Below are 15,013 nucleotides of genomic sequence, written 5' to 3'. Positions count from 1 at the left end.
TGGCAAAAGCAGTGTTAAGAGGAAAGTTTATATCAATAGGTGCCTACATCAAGAATTTGGAAAGGCACCAGAACAAGAAAGAGATGTCCGCTCTGGGTAGGAAGATGGCGGAATAGGAAGGGAGCACACTAATAGTCTGGGGAGAGATAGTTAATAAAAGTGGAGATACTGCAGGTTCAAGGAAGAGTAGGGGAGGAAACAGCAGAAGAAACTCTTCCGGAACGCGTGACTCACAGCGGACCTGCGTGGAGAGCGTGGGAGCCCACAGTTCGGGACACCAGCGGCAGACTCAACACACCAGCGCTGGAACGCGAGGTGAGCCGAACCACAATAGCCTGAGACACCGGCAGGCAAGCGGAGAGAGGAGACTAGAGGGAACGACCCCCGGGGGGGGAAGTTCACAAGGCTAACTGGAAGAGAGAGAGAGAGAGAAAAAAAAAAGGGGTGACTAGTACGGACACGAGTTTCTCTCTCTCCGCTCACCTCTCAAGGGCGAGCAAGACAAAGAGCAGGCGCCATCTTGGACATACGTCATAAGCAGAGCGACCTCAGGTCTGCACCGGCCCTGAGCCTAGCAGAAAAACCTGACTCTGGGCGGGGCGAATTAACAGGAGATTAGGACCTAGTAAATTTGTGGTGCTACTGAACTGAGACTGTGAAAAAAGAGACGGTGGGGGAGAGAACTCACGGAATTCACGTGAGCACTCTCCAGAGACGCTACAATTCCATAACTTTGGCAACCCAGTGGGAGGCTGAAGGAGAATTTGAGCCCACTCTGAGGGCCGAACAGATTCCCTGTGGGGTTCTTGGGAAAGAGCTTCCGATCTCTGGCTCCTGTGGGTATATCATTTGCCTGCTAACTACCTCCAACTTCGTTCAGCTGTGCAGAATTACTTCCCTTTTGAATTAAAAAAAAAAAAAAGGAGAGAGAGAGAGAGATTTACCACGCCTAACCTGGGAGTGTCACCTTTGGCACACCAAACAGAGCTCTCAGGCCACACCCATCTCAAGCCCTAAGGTTCCATCAAAAACAGATAGTCCACTTAATCTAGAGTCATAGTATAACAAGAAAAAGCACCACAGTGAAGAAACCAAATATCTCCAATATGCCAAGTAACAAATGCAAAAACCGAGGTAATAAAAACAAGGAAGTCACCATGACGCCCTCAAATGAAAAAGACACACCAATTCAAGATTATGAAGATGATGACATAGAAGAAATGCAAGAAGCGGATCTCAAAAAATTGATAAGAACATTAAGAAGTTCTCAAAAACAAATTCTTGAACTACACAAATCCTTAATGGACAAGATAGAAAATCTCTCTCGTGAAAATGAAATATTAAGGAGGAATCAAAATGAAACGAAACAACTAGTACAACAGGAAACTGTGATAGTGACTGAAGTGAAGAATTCAATAGATCAAATGAAAAACACAATAGAGAGCCTTACAAACAGAATGGGTGAAGCAGAAGAGAGAATATCGGACTTAGAAGACAGAGAACAGGAAAGGATACAGTCAGACCAAAGAAAAGAAGAGGAAATTAGGAATCTAAAACATATTGTCGGGAATCTTCAGGATACTATTAAAAAACCCAACATTCGGGTTCTAGGAGTTCCTGAAGGCATGGAGAGGGAGAAAGGATTAGAAGGCCTTTTTAGTGAGATATTAGCAGAAAATTTCCCAGGTTTGGAGAAGGACAGAGAAATCCTAGTACAGGAAACTCACAGAACCCCTAATAAACACGACCAAAAGAGATCCTCACCACGACACGTTGTAATTAAACTCTCCACAGTGAAACATAAAGAAAAGATCCTAAAATGTGCAAGAGAGAAACGTCAGATTACTCTCAGAGGATCTCCAATCAGACTCACAGCTGACTTCTCATCAGAAACTCTAAAAGCTAGGAGGGAATGGCGAGATATAGCCCAGGTACTAAGAGAGAACAACTGCCAGCCCAGAATATTATATCCTGCAAAGCTATCATTTGTGAATGAAGGTGAAATAAAGACTTTTCATTGCAAACAGAAATTGAAAGAATTTGTTGCCACTCGTCCAGCCCTGCAAAAGATGCTTAAAGATGTGTTACACACAGAAACACAGAAACACGGTCATCAATATGAAAGAAGGTAAAGGAAGGAAACCTCACAGCAAAAGATCACAGGGAATTCAAAGCATATATTAGAACTTATCTTTGGCAAATGGCAGGGCAAAGCTACTACTTATCATTAGTCACATTGAACGTTAATGGCCTGAACTGTCCAGTTAAAAGACACCGATTGGCTGATTGGGTTAAGGAACAAAACCCATCTATTTGCTGCTTACAAGAAACACATCTTTCCAACAAAGATCCATACAGACTGAAAGTGAAAGGCTGGAAAAAGATATACCATGCCAACAGAAATGAAAAAAGAGCGGGCATAGCCATCTTAATATCGGACAACATAAACTTTACCACAAAAACTGTTAAGAGAGACAAAGAGGGACACTATATCATGATTAAGGGATCAATTCAACAGGAAGATATAACAATTATCAATGTATATGCACGTAACTACAGGGCACTGGTTTATTTAAAAGATTTGTTAAGGGACTTAAAGGGAGACTTAGACCCCAATACAGTAGTACTGGGGGACTTCAACACTCCACTCTCAGAAATAGACAGATCATCCGGTCAGATCAACAAGGATACAGTTAATTTAAACGACACTATAGCCCAAATGGATCTAACAGATATATACAGAACTTTCAATCCTACAGCTAAAGATTTTACATTCTTCTCAGCAGTACATGGAACCTTCTCTAGGATTGACCACATACTAGGCCATAAAGCAAGTCTCAGCAAATTCAAAAGAATTAGAATCATACCATGCAGCTTCTCAGACCATAAAGGAATGAAGTTGGAAATTAGCAACTCAGGAATCCCTAGAGCATACGCAAACACATGGAGATTGAACAACATGCTCCTGAATGAACAATGGGTCATAGAAGAAATCAAAAGAGAAATCAAAAACTTTCTGGAAGTAAAAGAGGATAACAGCACAACATACCAAAACTTATGGGACGCAGCAAAAGCAGTGTTAAGAGGAAAGTTTATATCAATAGGTGCCTACATCAATAAATTGGAAAGACACCAAATAGATGAGCTTTCAATTCACCTCAAGGATCTAGAAAACCTACAGCAAACCAGACCCAAATCTAGTAGGAGAAGAGAAATAATTAAAATCAGAGAAGAAATCAACAGGATTGAATCAAGAAAAACATTACAAAAAATCAGCCAAACGAGGAGCTGGTTTTTTGAAAAAATAAACAAAATTGACACCCCACTGGCCCAACTAACTAAAAAAAGAAGAGAAAAGACCCAAGTCAATAAAATCAGAGATGAAAAAGGAAATGTAACAACAGACACCACAGAAATGAAAAGAATCATCAGAAATTACTACAAGGACTTGTATGCCAGCAAACAGGGAAATCTATCAGAAATGGATAGATTCCTGGACACATGCAACCTACCTAAATTGAACCAGGAAGATGTAGAAAACCTAAACAGACCCATAACTGAGACAGAAATAGAAACAGTAATAAAGGCCCTCCCAACAAAGAAAAGCCCAGGACCAGATGGATACACTGCTGAATTCTACCAGACGTTTAAAGAAGAACTAACTCCATATCTTCTCAAACTATTCAGAACAATCGAAGAAGAGGGAATCCTCCCAAATTCTTTCTATGAAGCCAGCATCACCTTAATTCCTAAGCCGGAAAAAGATGCAGCACTGAAAGAGAATTACAGACCAATATCCCTGATGAACATAGATGCAAAAATCCTCAATAAAATTCTCGCCAATAGAATGCAACAACACATCAGAAAGATCATCCACCCAGACCAAGTGGGATTTATCCCTGGTATGCAGGGATGGTTTAATGTGCGCAAGACAATCAATGTGATACACCACATTAACAGACTGCAGAAGAAAAACCATATGATTATCTCAATAGATGCCGAGAAAGCATTTGATAAAATACAACACCCGTTCATGATGAACACTCTAAGCAAACTGGGTTTGGAAGGAACATTCCTCAATACAATCAAAGCAATCTATGAAAAACCCACAGCCAACATCCTATTGAATGGGGAAAAGTTGGAAGCATTTCCACTGAGATCTGGTACCAGACAGGGATGCCCACTCTCACCACTGCTATTCAATATAGTTCTGGAGGTTCTAGCCAGAGCTATTAGGCAAGAAAAAGAAATTAAAGGGATACAAATTGGGAAGGAAGAACTCAAACTATCCCTCTTTGCAGATGACATGATTCTTTATTTAGGGGACCCAAAGAACTCTACTAAGACACTATTGGAACTCATAGAAGAGTTTGGCAAAGTAGCAGAGTATAAAATCAATGCACAGAAATCAACAGCCTTTGTATACACAGGCAATGCCATGGCTGAGGAAGAACTTCTAAGATCAATCCCATTCACAATAGCTACAAAAACAATCAAATACCTTGGAATAAACTTAACCAAAGACGTTAAAGATCTCTACGATGAAAATTACAAAACCTTAAAGAAAGAAATAGAAGAGGATACCAAGAAATGGAAAAATCTTCCATGCTCATGGATTGGAAGAATCAATATCATCAAAATGTCCATTCTCCCAAAAGCAATTTACAGATTCAATGCAATACCAATCAAGATACCGAAGACCTTCTTCTCAGATCTGGAAAAAATGGTGCTGAAATTTATATGGAGGCACAAGAGACCTCGAATAGCTAAAGCAATCTTGTACAACAAAAACAAAGCCGGAGGCATCACAATACCAGATTTCAGGACATACTACAGGGCAGTTGTAATCAAAACAGCATGGTACTGGTACAGAAACAGATGGATAGACCAATGGAACAGAATTGAAACACCAGAAATCAACCCAAACATCTACAGCCAACTTATATTTGATCAAGGATCTAAAACTAATTCCTGGAGCAAGGACAGTCTATTCAATAAATGGTGCTGGGAAAATTGGATTTCCACGTGCAGAATCATGAAGCAAGACCCCTACCTTTCACCTTACACAAAAATCCACTCAACATGGATTAAAGACCTAAATCTACGACCTGACACCATCAAGTTACTAGAGAACATTGGAGAAACCCTTCAAGATATTGGCACAGGCAAAGAATTTCTGGAAAAGACTCGGGAGGCACAGGCAGTCAAAGCCAAAATCAACTATTGGGATTGCATCAAATTGAGAAGTTTCTGTACTGCAAAAGAAACAGTCAGGAGAGTGAAGAGACAACCGACAGAATGGGAAAAAATATTTGCAAACTATGCAACAGATAAAGGGTTAATAACCAGAATCTACAAAGAGATCAAGAAACTCCACAAAAACAAAACTAACAACCCACTTAAGAGATGGGCCAAGGACCTCAATAGACATTTTTCAAAAGAGGAAATCCAAATGGCCAACAGGCACATGAAAAAATGTTCAAGGTCACTAGCAATCAGGGAAATGCAAATCAAAACCACAATGAGGTTTCACCTCACCCCGGTTAGAATGGCTCACATGCAGAAATCTACCAACAACAGATGCTGGCGAGGATGTGGGGAAAAAGGGACACTAACCCACTGTTGGTGGGAATGCAAACTGGTCAAGCCACTATGGAAGTCAGTCTGGAGATTCCTCAGAAACCTGAAGATAACCCTACCGTTCGACCCAGCCATCCCACTCCTTGGAATTTACCCAAAGGAATTTAAATTGGCAAACAAAAAAGAGGTCTGCAGCCTAATGTTTATTGCAGCTCAATTCACAAAAGCTAAGACCTGGAACCAACCTAAATGCCCATCAACGATAGACTGGATAAAGAAATTATGGGATATGTGCTCTTTAGAATACTATACCGCAGTAAGAAACAACGAAATCCAGTCATTTGCAACAAAATGGAGGAACCTGGAACACATCATGCTGAGTGAAATAAGCCAGTCCCAAAGGGACAAATACCATATGTTCTCCCTGATCGGTGACGACTGACTGAACACCAAGAGGGAAACCTGTTGGAGTGAGGTGGACACTATGGGAAACGGTGGCTTGATCAGCATAGCCCTGACTGTTAATGAACAACTTAATACATTATCCCTCTTAGTAGTTTTTTTATCTGTTCTACTTAATATGACTGGTTTAGTTCTGTAATTGATGCACAGTTATTCTTAAGTGTTGAAAATTAACTGAAATGTGATCCCTGTTGAACATGGGAGTGGGAATGGGAGAGGGAAGAGATGTATAATTTGGGACATGCTCAGGCTGACTTGCCCCAAGTGGTGGAGTTGGAAGCATACCAGGGGATTCCAATTCAATCCCATTGAGGTGGCATGTACCAATGCCATCTTACTGTTCCAGGTGATCAATTTCAGTTCACAGTTGGTCATGGTGGAGGGACTGGGAGTCAAAGGGAGCACATAGACAAGTCTAGTACCTGCTAACGCTAACTGATGGAGTAAATAAAGGGGAGAGTGATCCAACATGGGAAGTGAGATACTCAGCAGACTCATAGAATGGCAGATGTCCTAAATAGCACTCTGGCCTCAGAATCAGCCCTAAAGGCATTCGGATCTGGCTGAAAAGCCCATGAGAGTATTTCAGGCATGGAAAGCCAAGACACTCTGGCAAAAGATCTCTGTGAGTGAGATCCCAGTGGAAAGAACAGGTCATCAGAGAAGGAGGTACCTTTCTCTGAAGGGAGGAGAGAACCTCCACTTTGACTATAACCTTGTCTAAACAAGATAAGAGTCGGAGAACTCAGAGGGCTTCCATAGCCTTGGAAACTCATGACTGGAGCATAGGGAGATTACTGATGCCATAGACAGGAGTGTCAATTGGTAAAGTCAACAACAGGAGTCACTGTGCACTTACTCCTCATGTAGGATCTCTATCCTTAATGAGCTGTACATTGAGGCTTAATGATATAACGAGTACTCAAACAATATATTTCACTTTGTGTTTCTATGGGGTGCAAACTGTTGAAATCCTTACTTAATGCATACTAAACTGATCCTCTGTAAAAAAAAAAAAGAAATTATCAATTCCCAACTTGATTCTTACTGGGATTAAACATGACAATAGGTCTGCTCTGATTTCATCATCATTTAAAAAAATCATCTATTATTTTTCACTTTATGTTTCTGTGTGGGAGCAAACTGTTGAAATCCATACTTAATGTATACTAAGCTGATCTTCTGTATATTAAGATAATCGAAAATGAATCTTGATGTGAATGGAAGGGGAGAGGGAGTGGAAAAGGGGAGGGTTGTGGGTGGGAAGGACGGTATGGTGGGGAAGCCATTGTAATCCATAAGTCGTACTTTGGAAATTTATATTCATTAAATAAAAGTTTAAAATAATAAAAAAAAAAGAATTTGGAAAGGCACCAAATAAATGAGCTTTCAAAGCATCTCAAGGATCTAGAAAAACTGCAGCACACCAGACCCAAATCTAGTAGGAGAAGAGAAATAATTAAAATCAGAGAAGAAATCAACAGGATTGAATCAAGAAAATTTACAAAAAATCAGCCAAACAAGGAGCTGGTTTTTTGAAAAAATAAACAAAATTGACACCCCACTGGCCCAACTAACTAAAAAAAGAAGAGAAAAGACCCAAATCAATAAAATCAGAGAAGAAAAAGGAAATGTAACAACAGACACCACAGAAATGAAAAGAATCATCAGAAATTACTACAAGGACTTGTATGCCAGCAAACAGGGAAATCTATCAGAAATGGATAGATTCCTGGACACATGCAACCTACCTAAATTGAACCAGGAAGATGTAGAAAACCTAAACAGACCCATAACTGAGACAGAAATAGAAACAGTAATAAAGGCCCTCCCAACAAAGAAAAGCCCAGGACCAGATGGATACACTGCGGAATTCCACCGGACATTGAAAGAAGAACTAACTCCAATTCTTCTCAAACTATTCAGAACAACTGAAAAAGAGGGAATCCTCCCAAATTTTTTTTGAAGCCTGCATCATCTTAATCCCTAAGCCAGAGAAAGATGCAGCATTGAAAGAGAATTACAGACCGATATCCCTGATGAACATAGATGCAAAAATCCTCAATAAAATTCTGGCCAATAGATTACAGCAACACATCAGAAAAATCATCCACCCAGACCAAGTGGGATTTATCCCTGGTATGCAGGGATGGTTCAATGTTCGCAAAACAATCCACGTGATACACCACATTAACAGACTGCAGAAGAAAAACCATATGATTATCTCAATAGATGCAGAGAAAGCATTCGATAAAATTCAACACCCTTTCATGATGAGAACAAGGAATAAACTGGGTATGGAAGGAACATCCTCAATACAATCAAAGCAATTTAGGAAATTCCCATGGCCAACATCCTATTGAATGGGGAAAAGCTGGAAGCATTTCCACTGAGATCTGGTACCCGACAGGGATGCCCACTCTCACCACTGCTATTCAATATAGTTCTGGATTTTTTTTTTACCAGCCAGTGGACAGTGAGAGAGAGAGAGAGACACAGGGAAAGGTCTTCCTTTTGCTGTTGGTTCACTCTCCAATGGCCGCTGTGGCCAGCGCATCGCGCTGATCTGAAGCCAGGAGCCAGGTGCTTCTCCTGGTCTCCCATGCAGGTGAAGGGCCCAAGGACTTGGGCCATCCTCCACTGCACTCCTGGGCCATAGTAGAGAGCTGGCCTGGAAGAGGGGCAACCGGGACAGAATCCGGCACCCCCACCTGGGCTAGAACCCAGTGTGCCAGCACCGCAAGGCGGAGGATTAGTCTATTGAGCCACGGGCGCCGTCTTAGTTCTGGAAGTTTTAGCCAGAGCTATTAGGCAAGAAAAAAGAAATTAAAGGGATACGAATTGGGAAGGAAGAAGTCAAACTATCCCTCTTTGCAGGCGATATTGTTCTTTATTTAGGGGATCCAAAGAACTCTACTAAGAGACTATTGGAACTCATAGAAGAGTTTGGCAAAGTGGCAGGATATAAAATCAATGCACAAAAATCAACAGCCTTTGTATACACAGGCAATGCCATGGCTGAGGAAGAACTTCTAAGATCAATCCCATTCACAATAGCTACAAAAACAATCAAATACCTTGGAATAAACTTAACCAAGGACGTTAAGGATCTCTATGATGAAAATTACAAAATTACAGAAAGAAAGAGGAGAGGATACCAAAAAATGGAGAAATCTTCCATGCTCATGGATTGGAAGAATCAACATCATCAAATGCCCATTCTCCCACAAGCAATTTACAGATTCAATGCAATACCAATCAAAATACCGAAGACCTTCTTCTCAGATCTGGAAAAAATGATGCTGAAATTCATATGGAGACACAGGAGACCACGAGTAGCTAAAGTAATCTTGTACAACAAAAACAAAGCCAGAGGCATCACAATACTAGATTTCAGGACATACTACTAGAGGGCAGTTGTTATCAAAACAGCATGGTACTGGTACAGAAACAGATGGATAGACCAATGGAACAGAATTGAAACACCAGAAATCAATCCAAACATCTACTACCAACTTATATTTGATCAAGGATCCAAAACCAATCCCTGGAGTAAGGACATTCTATTCAATAAATGGTGCTGGGAAAATTGGATTTTCACATGCAGAATCATGAAGCAAGACCCCTACCTTTCAACTTACACAAAAATTCACTCAACATGGATTAAAACTTAAATCTATGACCTGAAACCATCAAATAATTAGAGAGCACTGGAGAAACCCTGCAATATATTGGTACCGGCAATGACTTCTTGGAAAAGACCCCAGAGGCACAGGCAGTCAAAGCCAAAATTAACATTTGGGATTGCATCAAATTGAGAAGTTTCTGTACTTCAAAGAAACAGTCAAGAAAGTGAAGAGGCAACCGACAGAATGGGAAAATATATTTGCGAACTGCGCAATAGATAAAGGGTTGATCCCAGAATCTACTAAGAAATAAAGAAACTCCACAATATCAAAACAAACAACCTCTTAAGAGATGGGCCAAGGACCTCAATAGACATTTTTCAAAAGAGGAAATCCAAATGGCCAACAGACACATGAAAAAATGTTCAAGATCACTAGCAATCAGGGAAATGCAAATCAAAACCACAATGAGGTTCTACCTCACCCCAGTTAGAATGGCTCACATTCAGAAATCTACCAACAACAGATGCTGGAGAGGATGTGGGGAAAAAGGAACACTAACCCACTGTTGGTGGGAATGCAAACTGGTTAAGCCACTATGGAAGTCAGTCTGGAGATTCCTCAGAAACCTGAATATAACCCTACCATACAACCCAGCCATCCCACTCCTTGGAATTTACCCAAAGGAAATTAAACTGGTAAACAAAAAAGCTGTCTGCACATTAATGTTTATTGCAGCTCAATTCACAATAGCTAAGACCTGGAACCAACCCAAATGCCCATCAACAGTAGACTGGATAAAGAAATTATGGGACATGTACTCTATAGAATACTATACAGCAGTCAAAAACAATGAAATCAGGTCATTTGCAACAAGATGGAGAATTTGGAAAACATCATGCTGAGTGAATTAAGCTAGTCCCAAAGGGACAAATATCATATGTTCTCCCTGATTGGCGACAACTAACTGAGCACCAAAGGGGAAACCTGTTGAAGTGAAATGGACACTATGAGAAACAGTGACTTGATCAGCTCTTGTGCTGACTGTTGATGTACAATGTAATACTTCATCAATTTTAGTATTTTTCTTTGTTTTGCTCTAGTACTATTGGTTGAACTCTGTAATTAACACACAATTATTCTTAGGTGTTTAAATTTTAACTAAAAGTGATCCCTGTTAAATATAATAGTGGCAATAAGAGAGGGAAGAGATGTACAATTTGGGACATGCTCAATCGGACTTGCCCCTAATGGTGGAATTAGAAACGTGCCAGGGGATTCCAATACAATTCCATCAAGGTGGCATGTACCAATGTCATCTTACTAGTCCAAGTGATCAGTTTCAGTTCACAATTGATCACACTGATAGGTCTAAGAGTCAAAGGGATCACACAAACAAGACCAGTATCTGCTAATACTAACTGATAGAATCAAAAAGGGAGAGAATGATCCATCATGGGAAGCAGGATACACAGCAGACTCATAGAATGGCAGATGTCCTAAATAGCACTCTGGCCTCAGAATCAGCCCTTAAAGCATTTGGATATGGCTGAAGAGCCCATGAGAGTATTTTAGGCATGGAAAGCCAAGACACTCTGGAAAAAAAAAAAAAGACGACGACCTAAATGAAAGATCTCTGTGAGTGAGATCCCAGTGGAAAGAATGGGGCCATCAAAGAAGGAAGTACCTTTCTCTGAAGGGAGGAGAGAACTTCCACTTTGGCTATGACCCTGTCGGAATAAGATCAAAGTTGGTGAACTCAAAAGGCTTCCATAGCCTTGGCAACTCATGACTAGAGCCTAGGGAGATTACTGACGCCATAAACAAGAGTGTCAAATTGTTAAGTCAACAACAGGAGTCACTGTGTACTTACTTCTCATGTGGGATCTGTCCTTTATGTGTTGTCCAATGTGAAGTAATATTATATTAGTACTGATTTTACACTTTGTGTTTCTGTGTGGGTGCAAACTGATGAAATCTTTACTTAATATATACTAAATCAATCTTCTGTACATAAAGATAATTGAAAATCAATCTTGATGCGAATGGAATGGCAGAGGGAGTGGAAATACATAAATATAGATAGAATAAAAATGTTAAATGACATTATTTGGTATAAAAGAGGTTATACGTGTTGTTTTTATTGAATTATACCCTTTATATAATATACCCTTCTTTCCTAACTTTATAATCTGTCATGAATCCTACATATGCAATATTAATACCTCATTTTTTTAATTTGACAGGTAGAGTTCTAGACAGTGAGAGAGAGAGAGACAGAGAGAAAGGTCCTCCCTCCATTGGTTCAATTCCCAAGTGGTCGCAATGGCTGGCGCTGCACCAATCCGAATCCAGGAGCCTAATACCTCTATTTCTAAGCAAAATAGTAAATATGTTTATATAGCATTTATGTATGAAATGAATATAGTAAAATTTTAGTAATTATTAAATATATCTGTGGTCATTGAACTGTCCTTTACACTTTTCTGTATTATCTGAAATATTTTAAAATAAAAACGGGAAAATCATACAGATTTTATTTAAATTTGTTTCACTTGTATATTTGTGACATTAGGAACTTAGTTTTTCATAAATTTTCTTGGTTGTTTTGTGTAGTGAGAAGAATATCACCTACCTTATTTTATATAATTATGTACAAATTATATGATACAGTAACTGACACATAGTAGGAGGTCAGTAAATGGTATTATAAGGCCTGTTAATGTCACATCAATTATATTTGCAATGATATAAAACTTTATTTAATATTTAACTAATGACAATAACTAATATGTTAGTGCTTTCCATTTAAAAATACTGTAATTGGTGTGGGGATTTGGACTAGCAGTTAAGACAATAGTTAGGATGCCTGTGACCCACTTATGAGTACATGGGTTTGATTCCCAGCTATTGTTACTGATTCCAACTTCTTCCTAATGCAGACTTGGGGAATAGTGGTGATAACTTAAGTAGCTGGATTCCTGACCCTCACCTAGAAGACCTGGATTTTATTTCAAGCTCCCAGCTTGAGCCTCTATACTGTTCTGTGTGTCTAAGGAGTGAACAAGCAATGGGAACTCATTTTTCTGTTTCACTTGAATAAATAAATAAATAAAAAATAAAACTTTTTAAGTACTATAATGGTCTTATTTAATCAAATCAATAAATTATATATAATTGCATTTTAAATGTAAAAAATGATGTGCTATAACAGTTATTTTAGCTACAATGAGATAAGATATGTGAATATGCTCTGTAAACTTTCATACCATAATCTGTGACCTGGGTTCAAATTTTGAATCCACCATTTATTAATAACATAATCTAAATTTCCACTCTGGGTAAAAAATGATTGGGAAGATTGACAGGAAACTTAAAGTATTATTAAGAAAATCAAATACAGTTTGAGTTTCTCCTTTCCAAAGCTTCAGAATAGAAGTATTTCAGATTTTGCAGTTTTTTTCAAGGAATATTTGAATAAACATTATCCATTTTTAAACAGTAATATGAAAATATGTAACCTAAAAGGTTCCAGAATTCACAACTTTTTTAGTTTTATATTTGGGGCTTTTAGGCTAAGGATGCTCAACATATAAAATAATATGAAATTGATTTTTAAACTCTGAAGAACAATGCAAAAACTAGTGTATTTTCATTGTTTTAACCATGAAATTATTAGGGCTTAATGCTATGGCTTTAAGTCAGGGTAAAGGAAATTAAAATAAGGTTATCCAGTGAAATTTTTTAACGATGAGAAAGCAAAAAAGCAACTCATACTGAAACTTACGGACAAAATTTGTGAAAGAAATCAATTTATGAAGGTACTATTTGATAAGGCCTTCTTTTTTCAGTTAGACTTATGAATTAGCCTGTGGCCACTACAAAAAATAAACTAAAAATAAATCAAATTTTCTATAACTTCCCTAAAATAAAAAAATGACAAGAACTGTACTCTTTCACATATCAGACTTTTTGTTCATTGTTTAAACAGTGTTAGTTCTAAATGCTACCTACATACAAAATAGGAAAAATAACTTAGCAAACCATACTTTTTTACATGGTTGTAGTCAATGTTTTAAAACATTTTCATGATACAAAGAAAATAAAATGTTACATACCTTGGTATGTAATGACTTGAAAACAATTTTGTAAAATGACTATTAACAAACAAAATGTTGAATGCTGCCAACAGAACTGTATGGTGATTTTTAAGAGAGCCTTTTTTGTAAAACTATCATATACTGCTATTTAGGAAAATTGTGTTGTTCATGGGTTGGTTGGTAAAAATGTTCAGCCAAATGAATGTAAGAAAACTGAAAATTGTTGGCTTTTGCCTACCGTACCAAGATCAGCCTTAAGATCTGTTGGCAGACTTAACTTTCTTGATCCTTTAACTGAAACAACAGAAAAAGGAAAAAGGTAGTTGTTAATTATATAAAATTAAGAAGGAGTGTGTGGAAACAGTATGTCTTGTATTAACTTGTTAAAATTTCAATGAAAAATTATTTAGTAAGTATGTATGGAAGCAGAAATATTGTTTCAATGTTAATCACTATTCAGTAATTAATAAGCAGACAAAAATGAGGAAAGCAATTGTTCTCACAGTAAATGATTAAGTGTATCTTTTCATTCTTTCTTTGATATGCAGTGTGAGAAGTAATATTTTATTTGATTCAGGCAGAATCAAAAATTAATTTCAGATAAATCTATCAGGTAGAGATATAGCAACAGATGTATATGATCATATCACAAATAACAATGGAAAACATAAAAATTGATCAATCCTGTCAACATTTTTTTGGACATAGAAGAAAATTCTATAATACATGATGTAGTCAAAGGAACTTTACTATGCCAATGGTAAGTGAAATGATGGCATCCATATGAAATACTATGATGTCGAATTAAGTAGATAAAACCATCTAAAAATATAAAATATTTTAAAATGAACCTCATTATATTATTTTTTTTTGAGATTTTTTTAAACTTTTATTTAATGAATATAAATTTCCAAAGTACAGAATATTGATTACAATAGCTTCCCCACCCCATAACGTTCCTCCAACCCACAACCCTCCCCTTATCCACTCCCTCTCCCCTTCCATTTTCGATTCTCTTTATATACAGAAGATCAGTTTAGCATATATTAAGTAAAGATTTAAACAGTTTGCTCCCACACAGAAACATAAAGTGAAAAATACTGTTTGAGTACTAGTTATAGCATTAGATCTCAATGTACAGCACACTAAGGACAAAGATCCTACATGAGGAGTAAGTGCACAGTGACTCCTGTTGTTGACTTAACAAATTGACACTCTTGTTTATGGCATCAGTAATCACCCTAG

The 15,013-nt window shown here is 38.1% G+C and overlaps 1 protein-coding gene across 14 annotated transcripts in view; it reads right to left on the bottom strand.

Moving 5' to 3' along the window:
• The window catches only part of STXBP5L (syntaxin binding protein 5L), a 426,109-nt gene that overhangs the window by 56,452 nt on the left and 354,644 nt on the right, over window positions 1-15,013 (bottom strand). For 6 of the 14 annotated variants that reach the window (XM_051859272.2, XM_070072193.1, XM_051859276.2 and 3 more), the window contains one exon: window positions 14,012-14,062. The exons of the other annotated variants lie outside the window; for them this stretch is intronic. In XM_051859272.2, the coding sequence (XP_051715232.1) occupies window positions 14,012-14,062 (51 nt within the window). The remainder of the gene's footprint in view (window positions 1-14,011; window positions 14,063-15,013) is intronic. 14 annotated transcript variants of the gene reach the window in all.

This window comes from Oryctolagus cuniculus, chromosome 4, assembly GCF_964237555.1.
Source record: "Oryctolagus cuniculus chromosome 4, mOryCun1.1, whole genome shotgun sequence".
Lineage (NCBI taxonomy): Eukaryota > Metazoa > Chordata > Mammalia > Lagomorpha > Leporidae > Oryctolagus > Oryctolagus cuniculus.
This window is presented reverse-complemented; position numbering and strand designations above follow the sequence as displayed.